At 37.2% G+C, this 22313-nt stretch overlaps 1 protein-coding gene across 1 annotated transcript in view; it reads left to right on the top strand.

Annotated features, from left to right (window-relative positions):
* The window catches only part of LOC136857948 (cadherin-AgCad1), a 452227-nt gene that overhangs the window by 198226 nt on the left and 231688 nt on the right, over positions 1-22313 (top strand). The window contains exons 17-20 of the mRNA XM_067137073.2: positions 2786-2924; positions 3071-3253; positions 8364-8485; positions 16835-17050. Of these exons, the coding sequence (XP_066993174.2) occupies positions 2786-2924; positions 3071-3253; positions 8364-8485; positions 16835-17050 (660 nt within the window). The remainder of the gene's footprint in view (positions 1-2785; positions 2925-3070; positions 3254-8363; positions 8486-16834; positions 17051-22313) is intronic.

The following is a 22313-nucleotide window of genomic DNA, read 5'->3' as shown; positions in this document are numbered from 1 at the left end:
TCCCTTCCCTTGCTTGGAGGTAGTAGTTTATCTAGTGTTCACTAGAATGCAGCACCTATCATGAAGTTCAAACTGAAACAATATAAAGGGGTAGATTTTCCTTGCCATGACCTACCGAAGCACTCAATGAGCCAGGTGCTGAGCGCACCAAATCAGTTGCGCTTCAGCTGTATTAATGTACAAACATGTCCTTGCGCCGACTCAGTGGTAGCGATATTTTGGATATTTTGTCGAGAGTAGCATGTTCAGAAATATATGACAGTAATGAATACTCTGCTTATGAACCAGATAATATATTAAGTGATAGTTCGGGCACGATTTTTATTTGTTACATCACTTTTGAATGCAGGTTTTTAGCTGCATTATTTTACTCTAAATACAAACGATAGAAATACTTCTCTCCAGATATGTTAGCTTTTTTTTTTTTTTTTTTTTTAGATGAAGAGACGCAAGGTGATGATTCACTTGTGCCGTGAAAACAAAGTAGATGGTGTGCAAGGAGTGCAAGGTTGCACTGTGCATAGCCCAATGTTTTCAGGGCCACTATAACATAACAAACTATTCCTAAATAGGTGAATGCTGTATTTCAAATGTAATTGTGTTTATTTGTGGCTTAAGTAGCCACATTAAATATTTCATTTTTATTGTTTGAGCAGGCTTATTGGTATAATTTGAATGTAAAAGTTTTTTCCCAAACATCTTAAAATGTTTTTCATAAGACTTGTATAATTAAATTACATTAGATATGTACTGGTATTTCCTGATTAACATCTTCACTTTAGTTGGTTGACAGCTTCATATGATACAAAAATCAGGTATGTACTATGTTTTGCTTTTGTGTAATAAGGTATTAAATTTCAGGGAAAAGACCCAGTTCACTGCCAGTGTCCATGTGAAAATATGGTAGTGTTGAAAGTGTTAATGGATAAAATGCTAAACATTTTTCTGTAAAATATTCCTATCACACTTGATGATGATTACTCAGTATTCATCAATTTCACCTAAACATCCATTCTATTAATTCATAGCTTCTGTATAAGCTACAGATCCATATTCCACTCAAGATATGTTTCTGCTCTTGGAAAATTGGTTCACGGTTGGTTTACTTTACACAATGACCATCTTTCCAACCAAACCTTGGCATTGCATACCATATTAACACAGCATCAAAGGCATTTATGTGACAATATTGTGCTGCAGTGAGAATTGACAGTAGAATGAGTTCTTGGGGCAAGGTAGTTACAGGGGTTAGACAAGGCTGTAATTTTTGGCTTTTTTTTTTTTTTTTGGTCATAGTTTACGTGGATCATCTACTGAAAGGTATAGAGAGTCATGGAAGGATTCAGTTAGGCAGAAATGTTGTAAACAGTTTGGCCTATGCCAAAGACTTGGTCTTAATGTCAGACTGTGTTGAAAGCCTGCTGCTTGAAAATAGGTTCAATGAATATGATACGAAAATTAGCGTTTCCAAGGCTAAAGAGATGTCAGGAGTGAAGAAACCTAACAGAATTGAATGCCAGTTGGGAATACAAATCTGTGACATGTAGATCATTTCAAGTATTTAGGATGTGTATTCTACCAGGATGGTATCATAATAAGTCAGACTGAATCAAGGTGCAGCAAAGCTGATGCAGTGAGCTTGCAGTTGTTATCAACGGTATTCTGTAAGAAAGAAGTCAGTTGCCAGATGAAACTATTTTTATATTGGTCTGTTTTCAGTCCAACTTACCAGGCGAGTTGGCCGTGTGGTTAGGGGTGCGCAGCTGTGAGGTTGCATCCAGGAGATAGTGGGTTCGAACCCCACTGTCAGCAGCCCTGAAGATGGATTTCTGTGGTTTCCCATTTTCACTCCAGGCAAATGCTGGGGCTGTACCTTAATTAAAGCCACGGCCACTTCCTTTACATTCTGGTCCTTTCCTATCCCATCATCGCCATAAGACCTGTCTGTGTCGGTGCGATGTAAAGCAAATAGCGAAAAAAAAATAAAAAATAATCAGTCCAACTTTGCTTTATATGAGTAAAAGCTAGATGGATTCAGGATATCTTATTTATAAGTTAGAAGTAAAGGACATGAAAGTACTGAGAATGCTGGTGGGAACAATGACAGGAGGGACTCAGAATGAGGAAATAAAAGCTAACTTGATTTATGAAGCTGTACACATAAGCCAGCTTTGGTGGTGGAGTCATGTGAGAAAAATGGAGGATAATAATGGACTCAGGTTAATAGAAATACAGGGACACCGAGACAATGATGGTTAGACTCAGTTTCTAATGATTTAACCCTTTAATGCTCACATTTCTTCATGTCCTTTTTGCATAGATGGTTGGTGGCTATATATGTGAACACTGCTTAGTCTAGAAATACTTGACCATCTTTCACTTTCTGAATCTGGATGAATAGTAGTTAAATATTTAGCCACCAGAACAACTGTGATAATAAGCAGTCAAAACACTAGTCTAATCAAAATTCCACCCATACAAACTGCACTAACACAATATCTTGCAGACTAGGGAGAAAAATTAAGTTGAGCATACAGAGAAAAAAAAAGCAGTAACCACTATAGGGTTAAAGATAAAAGGCATAGAATTAAACAAGGCCACAAAGCTGTAGTTACAAGGTTATGTAGGGGTTTAGTAAATTCACAGATGATTGCAGACTGGATGTTGCAAAGCATAACAGTTTATATAATAAATATGGTATAACATATTTAAATCCAAAGACATCAGTAACAAAGATATTTCTTTTATGCTGAGCTGATAAATTGTGATAATATTTTCTTTACAGATTACAATCTACATTGAGGATCAGAATGACAACTCTCCTATTATAATTGAAGCTGAAAATGGCAACACAATATCTATACCTGAAAATACTCATTCACAGAACATTACAATAATCAATGCTACAGATGCTGATACTTTTTGTAAGTTCCAATTTTTATTTTTATGCATAATCAGATCTACTAGTTAAATTTTTTTAGGAATAATCTAATTTTTATTTAAATATTTATACTTTATTTTTGTTATATTCATGACTTATTCAGTGATTCGTTTAAATATTGTTTTTCAGGGAAATACTGTACATTAACCTACATGTTCTACGATGAGCGGGATGACAACATGCTAAATTTTCAAATAGCGAATGACACAGGACTTGTGAGCGTACGAGATGATGCTAATTTAGACCGTGAATCACAGCTTTCTTATTCTCTAACATTCATTGTTAGAGACAACTACATGGATGGTATTAAAGGTAAGGTTTTCTACTGCCTTAATCTACTGAATATCTAAAGCACATTTAAAAACTGACATCTTTCCTGTCCAACGTGCCTTTGTCAACTCTTGTTCTTTTCTCAACCGTATGGTATTAGGTTTGAAAAGGTATAGGGTGTTTCTCTTTCTGTTTCTGATACCTGCTTCTTCTTCTTCTTCTTCTTCTTCTTCTTCCCAAAAAAGCAATTTTTACGCATTCTTCTATCCTTTCCTCAATCACAGATTGCGGTGTTTCAGCATGAACATATACATTGACAAATATTGATCTTCCCACAACTGACCGTTTTCCATTATTCTAGTGTATATCGGCTACTGTACATTGTTATGCACTAATTTTAAAAGAAGCTAAATTATGTAATTGTATAAAAGCTGTGGGTGTTACAGGGAATCTGATACCATATCTGCAAACAGCTCTAAAAAAATTATGCAAAGCTCCAACATGATGTTACCCAGTGTTGTTTATGAAGTAAATTCAGACCTTGACAATTTCATCTGTGTGACAGTTTCCAGGCATTAACAGCTTTGAGTATCAGGATGTATGAGGGACAGTAACCAAACTTCTTTTAATAAACAGGTTTAAGAAATTTTCTTTGAACATATTAAATTAGATAAGCATACTTCATAGTCTACTGGTTCCATATAATCCATGTAATGCTAAGGATCTTCTTTTGAGGTTTACCCCTGTGGATTTTGGTAGTCCCCTACCAAAACTGCAAGGCAGCTGGTCCTGTTCACATTGTTCAAGTGGTGAGCCAATTCTGGCTGATAGGTCGTGATGCTAATAAGTGTGAGTTGAATTTCTAGTGTGGACTATTCTGCACGACGTGCCTTGAAACAAAATCTGGTAAGACTTATTTAAAAGGTACTAACTCTAGGGTACTATATCTGAGTGGCATTGTTACTGTCTTCTTGCCATGGCAGCCATGTTTCAGACCTCAGTTAATGCATGTGGGGTTTTGGAAATGTCACACACATCCTAGTGGTTGTATTCCATGTAAAATTGGAGGTCCCATAACTATGATCTGGAAATCAACAGCATGTAAACCTAGAAATTAGCTTGCTTGCTTTTGGTACTACCACTTTCAATTGTAAACTTTATCTATCACCATCCTAGTTACCCAGTTCCATAGATAACTGGCTAGCATGCTGGTCTTTGGTTCAACAGGTTCCACGTTTGATTCCTAGCTGTGCCATGGATTTTAACTTTAATTGGTTATTTTCTCTGTCTTGGGGACCCAGGGTTTGTGTCATCCTCAACACTATATATATTTAATAGAGCCCCATCATAATGGATGCACAGGTCACTCATTATTATTATTATTATTATTATTATTATTTTTTTTTTTTTTTTTTAAACATCGTTATGCCCTACTCAGGAGCATGGTTGAACTTGCTTAGCTGATGTGTTGGCCTTCTTTTCCTCCCAAAATCTCTTCATCCTCTCGCTGAGCTTCTTCCTTTGTTCTTCTGTCCAAGTTATAGTAGCTCTGGTGTTGGATTTTGTCTTCAAAGTGGTGATTGTCGATTTTGGTTCTGAATTTACATCAGTCCTGTACAATGTCTTCTGAGATGTTGATTTCCTGGAGATCTGTTTCAATTTCACAAAGCCAGCTGTTCTTGGTTTTAGACGAAAGGGCCAGGTTGAGAATTCTTTTAGTTAGCCTGTTAGTGTTCATTCTGATAATGCGTCCATAAAATTTCAATCGTCTTTTCCAAAAAGTGTGAAATTTTTTTCAGAATGACAATAAGTTATATCTCCTGGGATGATTTTTTTCTCCATATTCCATCTATACAAACTGGGCCAAAAATTTTTCTTAAAATTTTCCTTTCTTGCTTTTCAACGTCTTTGGTTAAAGATCTGCCACCAATGATTAAGGTTTCTGAGGCATATCATGCTTCAGGTTTGATCACTGTATTATAGTGTCTAAGATTTGCATTCCGAGATATTGATTTTTTATTATACCTGTTCCAAGTTATCCTGTATGCTTTCTGTAATTTGGAAATTCTTTCTTTATTTGCTTCGCGGTTTAAACCAGAGGGCTGAATAATTTCTCCCAAATATTTAAATTGGTTCACTTGAACAATTTTGCCGAATTTAGTTATCATAGGTTGTCCATCTAAGTACTGTGAGGCTCCTTCCATGTACTGAGTTTTCTCATATGAAATTTGAAGTCCTGTTTTGATGGCAATTTCATGCAGTTTTTCATGGAATGAATTGCTTCATGCCTATTATTGGAAAGGATTGCTATGTCATCAGCAAAGACCAGACATTGCATATGAATTCTGTCTTTACGTAGTCTTCCAAGGGTTATTCCTTTAGTTTCCTTTTCCCAGGTCCTGATTACTTTCTCAAGTACCAAGTTAAACAGTAACGGCGATAAACCATCCCCTTGATGGACCCCGGTGTTAACAGGAAAAGGCTCAGATATTTTGCCTAGGAATTTAACTTTTGAGGTAGTGCCAGTTAATGTTTTTTTTATTAATTCTCTTGTTTTTTTATCCACTTGAAATTCTTCTAGAGTATTGAAAAGTGTTTGACAGTCTATAGAGTCATATGCTTTTCTGAAATCTACAAAAGTAATGACTGTTTGTCTGGTTTTGCGCATTTGGAGGATAGTTTTGAGATTAAGGATTTGTTCTGTACAAGATCTTCCGTTTTGGAAACCTGCCTGGTATTCACCAATTAGATAGTCTTGTTTCTCAAGTCTAGTGAACAAGGCTTTGGAAAAAATTTTGTAAGCAACTGGTATCAAGCTAATTCCTCTATAATTATTGATGTTCGTTTTATCCCCTTTCTTGTGTAGTGGATGGATTAGTGCACATTTCCAATCTTCTGGAATTTCTTCAGTGATCCAGATGTTCTCAAGAATTGAGTGGATTTTCCGGGCTACACTGTCACGTCCTATCTTCAGCATTTCGGCAATTATACCATTTTCACCCGGGGCTTTGTTATTTTTGAGTCCATGGATTATTTCTTTGACTTCTTCCAGTGTTGAGGGTTCTGAATCTTGATTAGATAAGGGTTTTTCAAAGATGAGTTGTTCTTTAGGGGATTCACATTTTAAAAGATCCTGGAAATAAACTGCTAGAAGTTTGCAGTTCTCTTGATTATTCATTTCCAATGTCCCATCTGGGCATTTGAAGCAAAGACCAGGTGCCTGATAATTTGATAATTCATCTCTGAAAGTTTTGTAGAAGTTTCATGTATTGTTTTTTGTAAAATCTTGTTCAATTTCTGCCAATCTGTAGTGTTCGTATTTGTGTTTTTCAGACCTGATAATTTTTTATGTTTGTTTCTGTATTTTGGTGAATTACTGCCAGGTTTGTTCAGTTTTATGAGAATTCCAATTCTGCCAGACTTTAGTTCTAAAGTTTATGGCCTTGTCGCAGGTTTCATTCCACCACCTATGTTTGCGTTTCGAGAAGCCTTCAAAAGTATGTCTTTGAGTTCTAACCAGTTCAAAGGATTGTGAGTAGAAATACTTTCAAGGAAAGTACTAGTGTTCTGTTTAAGAAATTCCGGATCGACATGCAGGTTTTTTGTTATTCTGGGTTTGGACCTGTTTGGTTGAAATTTGACCTTGATTAAAGATAGATGGTGGTCAGAGTCAATGATCCCTTTTTTAACATTCATAATTTCTTTTTGATTTTTGTTGGAAATAGCCACGTGATCTAGTTGAAATTCTCCCAAGTGAAAATTTAGGGATCTCCTGGTTGTTTTCTTGTGTGGAAGCACCCGGAAATGTGTTGACATAAATTTGAGATCAAAATTTTTGCAAAAATCAATTAATCTTTCTCCATTGTTATTAGTTCTATTGTGCGCTGGGTATAGTCCTACAATGGTCCTGAATTTCGTTTCTCTACCAATTTGGGCATTGAAATCTCCTAATAGAATTTTTATGTGATGATTTGGAATTGTGGCTGTAGTTTCTTCTAGCAGTTCCCAGAAGTCTTCCGCCATTTGTGGATCTTTTTGATTGTAGTTATTGGTGGGTGCATGCGCATTAAGTAATGTATAAGCTTTGTTTCCTGATTTAATGGATAGTGTTGAAAGTCTTTCAGAAGGCAAAGAAAAGTTAAGTACTGAGTTTACAATGTTTCTTCTTACAACGAATCCTGTGCCAAATTGCAATGATCTCTTATGAAGGGAGATTGCTGGTTTGCCTTTGTAAATTCTATAATTTTCTGAGTCAAAATGATTTTCATCCATGTATCTGGTTTCCTGAAGTGCTAAAATTTGGATGTTTAAGTTATCTAACATGTCTGTTAATTGTTTTAACTTCCCAGTTTTCCGAAGTGTGTTGATGTTTAGACTACCAAAGAAAGCTTTGCATTTTGGGCGAAGAGATTTTGGAAGCTCCGATACATTCCCGCATGATGTTCTCGGTCCCCCAGAATCTGATGACCGAGAAAAACTAGTATGTCTACTAGGGGCTGGGGTAGTTATATTGTAGATTGATTCCATCATGCTATCAAGTTAAATGTATTGGGGACATCGATCTATGTCAGTGTCATGGTTACAACTGAAGTAGTGAGCTTCAGAGGTTGCTGAAGATGTTAGCGAGCTGTGCCTGTTTTTGGTCCACGAGAGGTATTTTATTTCCCTCAAACCCTCTGGACAAGTCCGGCGAGCCCCCCGATCTGCCACTCGGGACGCGCCCGATGCGGGAACAGGCTGAAACCCCCACGGGATTATTATTATTATTATTATTATTATTATTATTATTATTATTATTATTATTATTATTATTATTATTATTATTATTGGATTCTCCTAATATTGGAAAATGTTAAGCAAATAAATCAATCAGTTCTTCTGTGGGTTCTTCTTGTTGTTCCAGTAGGCTTTAATTCTTTCCAAGAAGGCTTGTTTACATTCTTCAGTAGTAGTAGTAGTAGTATATCATCCTGTGAACTTTTTATTCCTGACCTGGTATTATGCTCTGTAGAGAAATATTAATTTTTAGTAGTTATTGACAGTTATTTCAACTGCAGTTTGTTAAGATTTCTTTAAAGAATTAATTAATTTTTAACGATATTTACTTGTACTAAATGACAATAGATTATTGGTGTAATACTGTCTGTTTCAGTTGGAAGTCTCATATCTAACCCAACCACAATAACTGTAAAATTGACTGATGTGAACGATCAAATTCCAGAGTTCAAGGATTTTGCTGAATGCTATATATCAGCTCTAGAGAATCTTACTATGGTAAGTCACTGAAAGTCTTCTAAAAGGATTACAACTATTACTTTACTCCATCTAGCAGATGACAAGCATAATAAGTTTTTGTATTGGTGGTGTTTGTCAAGCAATCACAAATTACATGCCAGACTAGGAGATGCTTTACCATCCTAACCCATTGGCTTATAATGATGAAAATATGCATAATTTTCCTTGTGTTCCCATAAAAGCAATGACAGAAATTTGCATCATGACTCCCATATTGCTTTGTTGAGATTTCCATGGATATATATTATCATCGTCCTCGGCGTTGTCGTCGTCGTCTTCATCATCATCATCATCATCATCACCATCATCATCAAAGGGAATGCCTATAAATGTGCGGTGAGACCTGCAATATGATGATGACAGTAAAATCCTATGAATAAATTTTGGCTCCATCCACTGAAGTCTTTGTTTCACATGCAATAAACTTGAATATAATACTGCCACAGTCTTGTATGTAGTCAATACTGAAATTGAAATGCTGATTGGATAATATTCTTCATAAATGTGGCAGATGTAGTAGAGATCCACATAATTTTTGTATAAATGGGCCTAATAATCATATTTTACTGCATTAGATTTTAACTACATATTTTATGTTAAATTATCTCAAACAGACTTTATAGATTAATAATATACACTTATGTATGTACTTTCCAATATTGACAATGGCTCAAAGAGTTGAAACATATATAGTACATTAAAAAAATATAATATGTTAATTAAGTAATCTATAGGATTATATTACGTAGTATTGATTGAATGCGTTGAAATTTGTTGCTCTAATTTAAATATTATAGTCAATACAGATCTCAAAATATGAATTTTATTTCTCATAATGGCCATGTTAAGTGCAGGGATGAAAACTATGTGGCAAGGAGAATACTTGACATGGAGAAGGAAGGTAGGAGGGAGAGAGTTAGATCCAGAAGAAGATGGAAGATCTCAAGGAGAAGCAGTTAACAGAAAATGTCATTTGAGACCAAGGGAAATCAAAACAAGTTGTCAAGAAATATCAACCCTACATGAACGGGAAAAGACAAAGTATTATTATTATTATTATTATTATTATTATTATTATTATTATTATTATTATTATTATTATTATTATTATTGTTTTTATTATTATTATTATTATTATTATTATTATTATTATTATTATTATTATTATTATTATTATTATTATTATTATTATTATTATTATTAATATTATTATACAATTGGTTTAATGTTGCACACCTCAGATTGGTTTTTGGTGACAATACAATACAAAATGACTAGGATTGGATAGGAAGTTGCAGTGGCCAATTCAGGCATATCCCTGGCATTTGCCTGGTGTTAAAATGAGAAATACCAGACTGAGTGGCTCAGACAGCTTTTTTTTTTTTTTCGATTTTTGCTTAGTAACTTTTGAAGGGATTGGTTAATTTTAATCGGGTAATTGTTTCTATTAAAACAGAACTCGCATGTTCATATTCTATACACACAGAAAATTCTCCTGTAGTTGTAGAACTGGATATATTATTTTAAAGCGTTGTCCTTATTCACCCCAGTGGGGTCAATAGGGACATTCAGTATTTTAAATGGATGTCCCTATTCTAACCGGTGTTTGAGTTGATTGAGACACAATGTATGTTTCTAAACATTATGAGTGCAGAATTTACATGTCTGGCACAAAAAACAAACTGAAATCTTTACAGTTCACTGAAAGTGTATCTACCCCTTCTTACAAACGGTGGCTTCAGAATGTCATCACCTGTGTCTGCTCGAACTGAAGAACTCATCAGCTACATTTGGGAACAAATAAATACCAGACACTTTTGTAGACTGTCTGAGAATTGTTCCTAGGTAATTTCATCTTGGGTTTATTACTTTCAGTACCTTTCCTATGAAGACCTTTTTCACACCTCGATCATATAAAAACTTCACTTTAACCCAGCTTCCTTCCTCTATTCCTTGTTCTACAACATGTCAGAATACACTCTACCAATTCCTCCTCAAAATAATGTGATAAACTTGTTGTTGTTGTTGTTGTTGTTGTTGTTGGAGAGGTTATGGGCTCTATTATTTCACCCAGCCACTACACTTATTATCTTGATATGGCACTTATAATGCGAAATCACACGCAATTAGTCCACTACGAAGGTCACACACAATGAATCTCACTGCGAAGGTCACAAGAACAGAGTTGAGCATCAGGTCTATGTATTTACACATCTTAAGTAACGCGTAACATAACAAAGGAAGTGCGCAGAAGCAAAAAACAGTGGAAGCAGGAGTATGTAATGGTGCGAACAATAAAAAGACAGTAATTTACAAATGAATATGAGAGTCATCCAAATATTGATTGATAGCATGTATTAGAGCAGGAGACATATCGGTAAGCAAGCAGGAGACATTGGTGGGGAGAGCTTTCTGAAGACTGATAAGACGAGAAATAAAAGCCGGACGAAAAGACTCATACACAGGGCATTGGAATAATAAATGATTTACATCTGCACTCAGAGTACCACATAGACAGGAGAAGTGGGGGGAGAGGTTAAAACGATGTTTATACAGAGGAGTAAGAGCATGATTAAAGCGAAGACGAATAATGTTGGTAATATGACGGCGAGAATAGTTACCCTGCAAATACCAAGGACAGAGAGGAATACAAGGCTGAATATTGTAATAATAGCGACCTTTATAAGAAGCTGATCTAGTCCAATCTTCTTGCCACTGACGATAAGCATAATGTTTAAGAACAGGATAAAAATCGGGTAGAGGAACTGCAAGTTTAAGTAGGGATTTTCCATCACGAACAGCTCGCTTAGCGAATAAATCCGCCTGTTCATTCCCATAGATACCTATATGACTAGGGACCCAGACAAAAGTGAGAACCACCCCAGATTGATGCAAAGTATAAATGAGACTTTTAACATGATACAAATACCAGTTAAAAGAAAGATGAGATGACATGAGCGACTGAACTGCACTGAGAGAATCCGTATAAATAGCTGCTTTAGGTATAGAATGATGCTTAATGTACATGAGAGCTTGACGAATAGCAAAAATTTCCACAGTGTAGATAGAAAAGTCACTGGGTAAACGATAGAGTTCAGCAACATTGGTATTGACAATATAGAACGCTGCTCCAACGCCAAAAGAGTTTTTTGAGCCGTCTGTATATACGTGGACACCAGAATCACTAGGAGCAAAACGTAGCTTCTTAAAAGGGGGGCCAGTCAATGAAGAACCAGGAATAGAAGAGGAAAAAGAAGATGTAGGGGAGATAATGATAGAAGGGACAAAAAATAAACAATCAAAATTTACTGAATAAACGGGGGAAGAAGCTGTGCGTAAGATAGTATTTTTATAGGAGAGAAGAAATTGATATGCATACAATGAAGCAGGCATCTTACGACGGCGGGCCTGTGAAAGAAGAGAATATTCATCTAATAACTGCAATTTAGGAAGCAATGGGTGTTGAGCCAGAGCAAATCTTTTAAGTAAATATTTAGATGTTATCATTTTACGGCGAATGGGAAGAGGGAGCTCACCAGTCTCGACAAGGAGAGCATTAGTAGGGGTAGACAACAATGCTCCAACACAAGTTCTCAGGGCTTTAAATTGTAAAGTATTTAAGTGGTTAAGAACAGAATCCGGCGCGGTATCGATAACATGCGCACAGTAGTCGAGTCTAGAGCAAATAGTAGCGGAATATAACAACTGAGCTGTGCCAGGGTCAGCACCCCATGATCGTCTAGTAACCACTTGGAGAATTTTAATATACATATCAGAAGAATTACGTAACTGAGTAATATGATGTTTCCAAGATAACGAGCGGTCTAGCATAACACCAAGGTATTTTTTGAGAGGAACAAAAAGGAATGACATGAGAATCGAAAACAAGTGGCTCAGAGTTAAACCTACGCTTAGAGGTAAAAAACATTGCACAGCATTTGGAGGTAGAAAGTTGAAGACCATGGAAAGTAAGCCATGTAATGACTTGCTCCATTAGCTGATATATATGGTGACGACACACATCGACATTACTATGAGAGTAATAAAGAACTATATCATCAGCATAAAAGAGAATGCGAGCTTTTTGGGTAACCAATTGTTCAAGATTACTCATATACAGGGCGAAAAGCAGACCACTTAAAATGTCTCCCTGAGGAACACCGACAGATGACAGACGACAAGGAAGAGAAGAATAAGTGGATTTAAGTGAAAGTTTCCGATACGTAAACAAATTACACAAGATGTGGAGAAAATGAGCAGGAAAACCCTTCTGTGCGAGATTAGTCCAGAGAAGATGAAGTGGTATGGAGTCAAAAGCTCCTCGTATGTCCAAAAAAATAGCAATAAGACAATCCTTACGAATTTGCGCTAATAAAATATCTATAAGTAAAATGTTAATAGCATCTTGAGCACAACGACCTTTAAAGTAGGCGAATTGATATTTGGGAACCAAATTATAATATTCAAGAGACCACAGGATTCGTTGAAGGAGAATTTTTAAAAACGTCTTGCGGATACACGAACCAAGGACAATCCCTCGAAAGCTGGTAGCGTCAGTTTGAAGTTGACCAGGTTTGGGGATAGGCACTAAAAAAAAATCATTCCAAGAGGTAGGAACAGAAGTAGTGAGAAGTATATTATTATAGAGAGCTAATAAAGCTTGTTTAGCACGTAGAGGGAGAATCCGGAGCATATCATATGATATATAATCAGGGCCTGGAGACGAACTCGTAGCATTACACAAGGTGGCCTCAAGTTCAGAAAGGTGTATAGGTTTGAGTAATGCAGAAAAGCGGGAAGAGCATGGAGACAGGGGAATAGTAAAGTCAGGCATGACATAATCAGGAGTGAGGGAGTTGAGAAAGAGAGATAGAATCTGTGGAGGGGTGACAGAGGGTGGAATGTATTGAGAAGCTCGGGTAAGGGAACGAATTGCACTCCATAAGTGAGAAGACGAAGTATGAGCGTTTAGGGAGGAAATAAAGGTCCGCCATGCAGCACGGCGTTTAGAAAGAAAAACTCGTCTAGTGTAAGCAATATGTTGTTTAAGACGGAAATAATGATGGGGGGGCTAATGTTTTCCTATATATCCAGAATAAACGGCGTCGTTTAAGAACCAGATTATGGCACTCTGAATCCCACCATCGTAAAAAGGAAGAGGGGCGAGCAGAGTGAGAAGAAATAGGTTTATAGGGATGGTAAAGATCGAGATAATCTTATATAAATTGAAAGAGAGTAGAAAAGGACAAAATAGTATCTGAAATAAGCTCAATATGATGGGTAACATAAGAAATAAAAGATACTCTATCAAAGTGACTGAGGGAGCAAACATTACTGATACATGTAGGAGCGGAAGAAGAACTAGGAAACCTACCAAGACCATACGTAAGAATAATAGGGAAATGGTCACTAGAATGTGTATCAGTAAGACGGTGCCAAGTTACAATCGAAGCCATTGCAGGACGACATAATGATAAATCCACAGCACTAGGAGGAGAGCCGGGGGGAGTGAGGCGCGTGGGAGAACCATAGTTTAAAATGACAAAGTCATGCAATTGGGAAGCAGTGAGGAAATAAGAACCCAGGGAAGTATCACTACTGCTTCCCCACATAGAATGATGAAGATTGAAGTCCCCTAAGAGGAGAAGCTCGTTATGAGAAGAAAATTGCTGCAAGAATCGACACCATTGAATGTGAGAAATAGAAAGATCTGGAGGGCAATAAAGGTTAATAATGGAAAGGCGATTATAGGAGATACCAATAACAAACGTACGGGGTAGACAATACGAGATATGAAGACGTTGATAGGATAAACTATGGTGAATAAATAAAGCAACACCACCGTAACCAACACCATCACAGCGTTCAACATTAAAGCCATTTAAATAAAACTCAGAGGATGGGGAAAACCAAGTCTCCTGTAATGCTATAATGAATGGGGAAATTTCATTTATCAAAAATTGTAACTCATATCGTTTAGAAGGAATACTCCTAGCATTCCACTGCAGGATACGTAGCATCTAAAGAGAACATAATGTGCACACAGTCACGAAGCTTATAAAGTGTATGAGCGACATGTGGCTGGTCCCCTAATAATTGAATAAGTTGTAGAAATAGTTGATGAATACCACTTTGGAGATACGCCTTTTGGCGTAGCACAGGGGAACTAGATGATTGAGAAGGAGCTGAAGGTAAACACTGAGAATTACGGGACATAGACGGAATCGGGGACGGGGAGGATGAAGATGAAGTGGATGGAAAGACCGAGGTATGTGAAGACACTGGAGTGGATCTGATGAGATTAAGATACCCAGACTTATCGAAACCAGGTGTTGGAATGGGACGGGGCTCTTTCATAACCACCTGAGTAAATTTACGTTTCCTCGGGGTTTCCACAGGTGAAGTGGAACTAGTAGAAGGAAGAGGTGGAAAAAGATGGGTATTATTGGACATGTCAAATTGGGTCGAGGGTATTCTAGCAGACACCTCGGAAAAGGATAGATTTTCTGTACACATAAGCTTTTTAAGGGCAGTTTGCTGTTGATGAGTAGGGCAGTTTGATGAGCCAGTATAATGTTCCTGATGACAGTGAACACAGCAGCGAATATTTTCCTGACACTCTGATGTAAGGTGATGTAACGCACAATGCCCACATCGGGGTGACTTAGCCTGACAGTTTTTAATCGTGTGTCCATATCGCTGACATTTTGAACAGATAATCGGAGAAAATATGAAAGGGGAAACCTCTAAATGCACTTGAAACAAAGAGACGTATTGAGGAAGAGTCTGAGAGCGAAAAACAATCTTAACTGTTCCAGTAGGAACGTAGTTCACTCCACTGGGCTCCACAACCTTACGGTTAAGCCGCTTGACCGATTTGACCCGAACATCAGATTTGAGGTATTTAAGAATGTCAGAATCAGAAACATTCTTTTCCACACCGCGTATAAGTCCAACACGAAAGATATTGGAACTGGGAATATATGCTTTCAATGAGTGAGTTGCAAGTATTGAATGACGTAGAAAGGAATTAGCTTGGATCGCGGAACTAAATTCCACCAATAATCTATTTCGTCCTTTGGGCGTTATACCTTTCACAAAAATATCATTATCGTAAAACAAGCGCCCAAGTGCCATGGGATGTAACCCACCAATATTTTTCGACTTAGTTGATTCAACAAAGACAATAAATGGACCAAAATGAGCCTGTTGATAAACCTCCAACTCTTCAGGAGGTGGGGGAGGTGGAGGAGGCGGCTGAGCGGCATTAGACTGTTGAGGTTGTAAAGGCTGCTGTAATGAATTCATATTGGAAGTGAGATTAATCAAATCGGTTTGCATCGGCACAGTTTCTTCACGACCAACATTGGCATTAGATGAGGGATCCGGTGCCTCATCTCCTCCACTATCAGTATCCATCACCAAAGCGTACACAGACACACACTCACCAAACGTTCACACACTACTTGTCACCGCAGGCAAACACCAGACTGCAACCAAAGAACGATCCGCACCGTACGAGACACACGAACGGACTGCGCACGCTCACACTAATGTGATAAACTTGTCTGACAACCTTTCTTCTTCATAGACACTGTGGCTCCATCTGTGTTAGCAACATATTTTTGTAAAGCAGATTTTAAAATGTTGAATTTCTCAGCTCTTGAATGTGTTGCCATGTCACTTTTCAGTTTCAAAACGGCCTTTTCCACTATTTCAGCATCCACAGGTAAATGAGTTTCTTCCCATTGTCCCTACTCACCCCACTTTCAAGTTATAAGGTACAAGTCTCTAAAAAAATTTAATAATGCACATTTATGTCACAGGAATCTTGTAGAAACTTCAGAAGTAGTTCAAAGAATATCACTGAATGTAATTATAATCCTAACACACTTTTTCAGCCTCTGAAATTAGCTCACCAACTTAAGTTTTCCTGAACCAAAAACATGGCACCAAAACATCAGCTGCCTTACAGGCTGGCCACCCTGACAAAAATTTGTTTTTGTATAAATCCTTAGACTTTCTGAAGAGGTAAAAGAATGAAGAACACTTCAATTTCCCTTAAATGAAAAAATATCTTTAGTTGACACTTTGAAGAATAAATTATTTTTCCTTTTTATGTCCCTATTCACCCCAATTTACGGTATACCGGTATATTCTAAAACACTACATCTAACTTCATAAAAAGTATGATAGTGAATGGCTTAGAGAGTCTGTTTTTTCTGGAATTCCCAAAACAAAAATCTAGTTTCAGATACTGGTATGTTGTTAGTAAAGTGGTAATTGTTATGTTGGAATAATTTTCTAGCTATTTATTGAATTTTTCAGGGAGAGTCCATTTTTAGTGGTATCCTAGCAGAAGATAAAGATGAACCAGGAAATAAAAACTCACAATTCCACTATTTCCTTGAAAGTGATGAAGATGAAAGTGATGAAGATGATTTATTTTCAGTAGAAACTGTGGACCCAGAAAAGTGGATAATCAATATCACTACCAAACAAGATCTCACTGGTAAATATGGAAAATACAATGTCACCATAGGGGTAAGTAGTTGTTTCTAGTAGTAGTAGTAGTAGTAGTAGTAGTAGTAGTAGTGGAAGCAGCAGCTTCAGTACGACTACTATATTAAATTAGAAGTTAAATGCGGTATTCAAATAAATGTTGCTTGGACTATAAATTTTCTATCAGACCAGATGACAATGAAACTGAAAATATTTGCACATATATAGTTCTAAGAATAATGTAAGAAGGTATTTGTATATTCATTGCCTTCTGACCCCAACTTGGGAGGTTCGATCCTGTCTCAGTCCAGTGGTATTTGGAGATGCTCAAATACATCAGCCTCGTGTCAGTAGATTTATTGGCGCGTTAAAGAACTCCTGTGGAACTAAATTCCAGCACCTCACCATTTCCAAAAACTGTAAAAGTAGTTAGTGGGATGTTAACCAAATAACATTATTATTATTATTATTATTATTATTATTATTATTATTATTATTATTATTATTATTATTAGGGAGTTATCCGTGGAAGGCAGAGGTGAAAGAAAGTGCGGGCTGGAATGGGTCCAAGTACAAAGCTGAAAGATGAATTAAAATTTCAATAAAGGTTATATTTTCAATAGTAGAAAAACTTAAACAAATTTCACATAGAATTTAAACAAATAACAATAACTCGACCACTATCCACTAATCAGGTACAAGGAATAATTTTACAAGCGAGCGCCCGAGTTTTGGGGTCTTTACAAGTTCTGGGCTTCGAGCCCCAATTACACAATCCTTGAGCTACTAGCCCAACTTTACCAAGGGACACTCATTTGATCAAAGGGCAGAAAACCCCTTCATTCAAGGAGCACTTGCTCCCACCTAGTAATGTCATGCCTCCTAGAGGCCCCTTTCAAAACACCGGAAAGAGCTGACCCGCTCTCAATCTCTTAAGCCTATTAAAGGCAATACTATACTTTACAATTACTTGCCATCAAGGCACAACTTACAAGAATTAAACAGGGGTATCTCGTACCCAGCCTACAGGGCCGTAAAAGAAAAGAACAGAATAATTGAATGGCCCAAAATACCAAGATGAATGGAGGCATTGCTTGCACTCCTACATGAAACCTTATAAAACCTAAGGGGCACTAGGCCGATGACACAGGGGCTATTCCCAAACTAGGGAGGTGAATCGTATGAGAAAACCTTAAGACATTAGGAGTAGAAAATCGGTTATGAAAACGTAGTCACCTCAAATCAAAAATGAAGGGGAGCTTGAGAGGGTAAAGCACTCTCTATCCCCGATTTACAGTTAAAGTAATAAGAAAATTTTACATAAGCTGGCACTAAGTTACATTTTTAGACAGGTAGGTTACATTGAAAAGGCTTCGGACCTTCCCCAAGGGTTAAACTGCTGAGCTAGCAAGAAATGAAGATGTTAAGTGGCCATTACCTTGTTGAAGAGCTGCTGCCGAATGAAAGAGGCGCTTCCTGCCCCCTGGTATACTTCCATACACTAAGCTAGATGTTGTTGAAGTGGTGGAGAGCCAGGAAAATAAGCAGTTTTTATACTCTCGGAGAAGATTCGAGACCTTTCATGAATAATTAAGACACACCCACAGTCATTTATTGGGTAGCTTACAGTTACACATCAAAATTGGAGAAGAAAGATGCAATTAGCTGAAAATCAATGACAGAAATTATTGATCGACTAACTTCAAAACTGGTGGAAAGAAAAGATTTATATTGCCAACCCACAAATGAAAGAACGAAATTTAGTAAGGAACAAACTTATGAATACAAAATTTCTTCAAATAAAGTTCTACCCCTTCGCACCAGGGTGCATTGTCATAGTTTTTTAGAGACATCTATCAGAGAATATCCACACTTCTTGATAATTAGTAAACAAAAGCCGTTCAAAATTAACACAGTGACATCTTCTGAGAAACTGTTGAAATAATTCAGTTTTTAAAGTTCATAGTTTCTGCAATAGGGGAGTACTTTAAGGCGGAAAATTCAAAAGTGTGGCGTAGAGGTGTACCAACCGGTATTATTATTATTATTATTATTATTATTATTATTATTATTATTATTGTTGTTGTTGTTGTTGTTATTGTTATTGTTCATTAAGGACAAGGGTACTGTGAATGTTAATGCACTGAAAGCTTTTAAACATTGGTCTGGGACTTGTTTTTCTCAACCTCTTCTCACTTTGCAACTGCTACTTACAATAGGTTCCTAGGTTCAGAGGGTTGTGGGTTGAATTCTTGGCTGGTCAAAGGATTTTAACTGTATGTGGTTAATTTCTCTGACTTGGCGACTGAGTGTTGTGTTCATCTCACATGTATAAGTTTATCTCGGCATGTCCATTCACAATATCATACAATGTATAAATAGAAATTCTTCATTAAATAGTACAATAAATATACAAATAGAGGCTGGCTACATGGTTGAATAAGACTGAAAACCAAATGAAAAGAAATGAAAAACAATAGGTCCTATGTTGAGTCACATATACCAAAATCTTCCGTTGTTAGTCAGCCAGTGTCAGTGGAGTACCACTAAGGAACATCCCTTCCTTTCCTCTTGAAATAGTTCTAAGCTGTTCAAAAAATTGCCACACTTTCAGACTTATTTCCCATCCAAATATAATAGGAGGCCCATCTGCCAGGTAGCACAGTGTACTTGACTTCACTAGCTACTTTGAGAACTGCATTTTTGCCTTTTCTATGGCCAGTGAACACTATTAATTTGTACTGGTTATGTTACCATTCACATGTAGGCCTACAGCTGTTGGAGTGTATAATGTTGATATTTTGTGTATGTAACTTATGCAGTTAGGTGATATTGGAGAGTGTTGCTGGAATGAAAGATGACAGGAAAAACCGGAGTACCCAGAGAAAAACCTGTCCCGCCTCTGCTTTATCCAGCACAAATCTCACATGGAGTGACTGGGATTTGAACCACGGAACCCAGTGGTGAGAGGCCAGTGTGCTGCCACCTGAGCCATGAGGCTCCACTTTTCAAATGGACAAACTGTCAAATAGTAAGAAGTGAACAATTGTAAGTCATCATCATCACCATTGGCTCAACAGCCTTTCCTCAGAAAATTCTGCCAGTCTTTCCTGTTCAGTACCATACTCCTCTGATTCTTAACTTCCAGGATTCTGATGTCCTGACACGTACATTCCTCCTACCACAGCTTCGGTCTTCCAACTTTTCGGGATCCTTCTGGCAACACATTCAATTAACTAAGGTTAAGTTATGAGTAGGTTCCCACCTTCCAATACTTATCAATTTCTATATAATAGGCTTATTAATTACTGATACAGACACTGATACAACTCTATTCCAAGGGATCATATTTTATCTGCACTTATAGAGATATTTATAAACTTAAATATAGAAGAATAATGACAACGAACTGGACAGAAAAGGAATCCAGCAAGCACAGTGTGAAGCATACATGAATTAATTCATAAGGAGGTTATGACTGACACATATTCAAATACCATAATCCGCACTTAAGTTTCCAGGTTGTCTGCATTTTCTGCAGTGACTGTTCTTCTTTGATTCAATAGTTCATGAAATTCTGAGCCCCCCTTTCAAGTTCTCACACACTCTCTTTTTCTCTTTTTGTGTAGTCTCTCTTCCCCTTTAGCCACTTTGAATTCTTCTACAGCTTTTCCGGCATGGTTCTGCTGCATCCTCTTGCATACCTCATATTTTAAATCTGGCATACGGTACTGTATTTGCACTCTTCATCAAACCAGCCATTGCGTTCTTGTCCATATGGTAATTAGGGTATTTAGGGGTTGTAGTAAGGATGTAAAGGAGAGGGCATATAAGTCTCTAGTAAGAACCCAACTAGAGTATGGTTCCAGTGTATGGGACCCTCACCAGCATTATTTGATTCAAGAACTGGGGAAAATGGAAAGAAAAGCAGCTCGATTTGTTCTGAATGATTTCTTACAAAAAAGTAGTGTTACAAAAATGTTGCAAAATTTGGGCTGGGAAGACTTGGGAGAAAGAAGACGAGCTGCTCGACTAAGTGGTATGTTATAGATGTTGATTTCCATAGGGAACCTCAAATATTTGTCCCGAATGAGTAAATTTATAATACCAATATAGTTGGTCCGTTATTGGACATTATAAATTTTCAAGCTAATTCCTGTTTGCCAGCGTTTCGCCCCAGCGTGCTAAATCAGCCTCATTAGTTGGTAAATAGCACACCCACCAAAACGCATGCACTAATGAGCCTGATTTAGCACAATGGGGTGAAACACTGGTGACCAGCAATGAGTTAGCTGGAAAATTTATAATGTCCAATAACGGACCAACTATATTGGTATTATAAGTGGTATATTTCAAACTCTATTGGTCAGTGTTGCGGTTTTGAGACTGTATGTAAGAACTGGTGTATAATAGGACTTGTACAATGTCATTTTTGTCTTCATAGGTATTTGCTCATCCCACAGCAAGTGTTTTACCTGGTGGTAAAATTGTGTTGCCTTATTGATTCAATTGTTCACCTCATGTTTTGCTAGATTGTCATTTGATAGAATGCTACCCAAGTATTTGAAAACTGGAACGCTATCCAGTTGGGCTTCATTTAACATGACTATTGGTTCTGCTCCTTCCCCATACACATTCATGACCACTGTCTTGGTCTCAATTAGAGAAGAAGTAAGAATAGATGATTCTCTTCTCAATAAGATTCAGATGTCAAGACTGAAGTGGTTTGGTCACATGAAGAGGATGCCAGTTAACATAACTGCAAGGAAGGAATTTGACAGAAAAGTAGAAGGAAGACGACCCATGGGAGGGCCACGAAGGAAATGGATAGATTTAGTTAAGAACGATGTACTGCTGAGAGGTCACGATTGGGACAAGTTGGTGGAGGAGGAATGGTACAAGGACAGGATGAGATGGAGGAGGCTCATATACCATACCCGGGAAACTGGAGATGGTTTAGGATGATGATGATGATGATGATGTTCCAAGCTGTCAGTGGAGAGATGACGTGGAATGACATTAGTAGACGAATAAGCTTGAATGGTGTTTTTAAAAGTAGGAAAGATCACAACATGAAGATAAAGTTGGTATTCAAGAGGAAAAAGTGGGGCAAATACTCATCTATAGGAAGAGGGGTTAGGGATTGGAATAACTGACCAAGGGAGATAAATTTCCAACTTCCTTGCAATTATTAAAGAAAAGACCAAGTAAACAACAGATAGGGAATCTGTCACCTGGACACCTGCCCTAAAAGCAGATCAGTGGTGACTGACTGATTCTTCTTCCTAAGGCATTATCTGCAGCT

Source organism: Anabrus simplex, chromosome 1 (genome assembly GCF_040414725.1).
Source record: "Anabrus simplex isolate iqAnaSimp1 chromosome 1, ASM4041472v1, whole genome shotgun sequence".
Lineage (NCBI taxonomy): Eukaryota > Metazoa > Arthropoda > Insecta > Orthoptera > Tettigoniidae > Anabrus > Anabrus simplex.
Note: the sequence above shows the minus strand (reverse complement) of the source record. Positions and strands in the feature narration are given on the sequence as shown.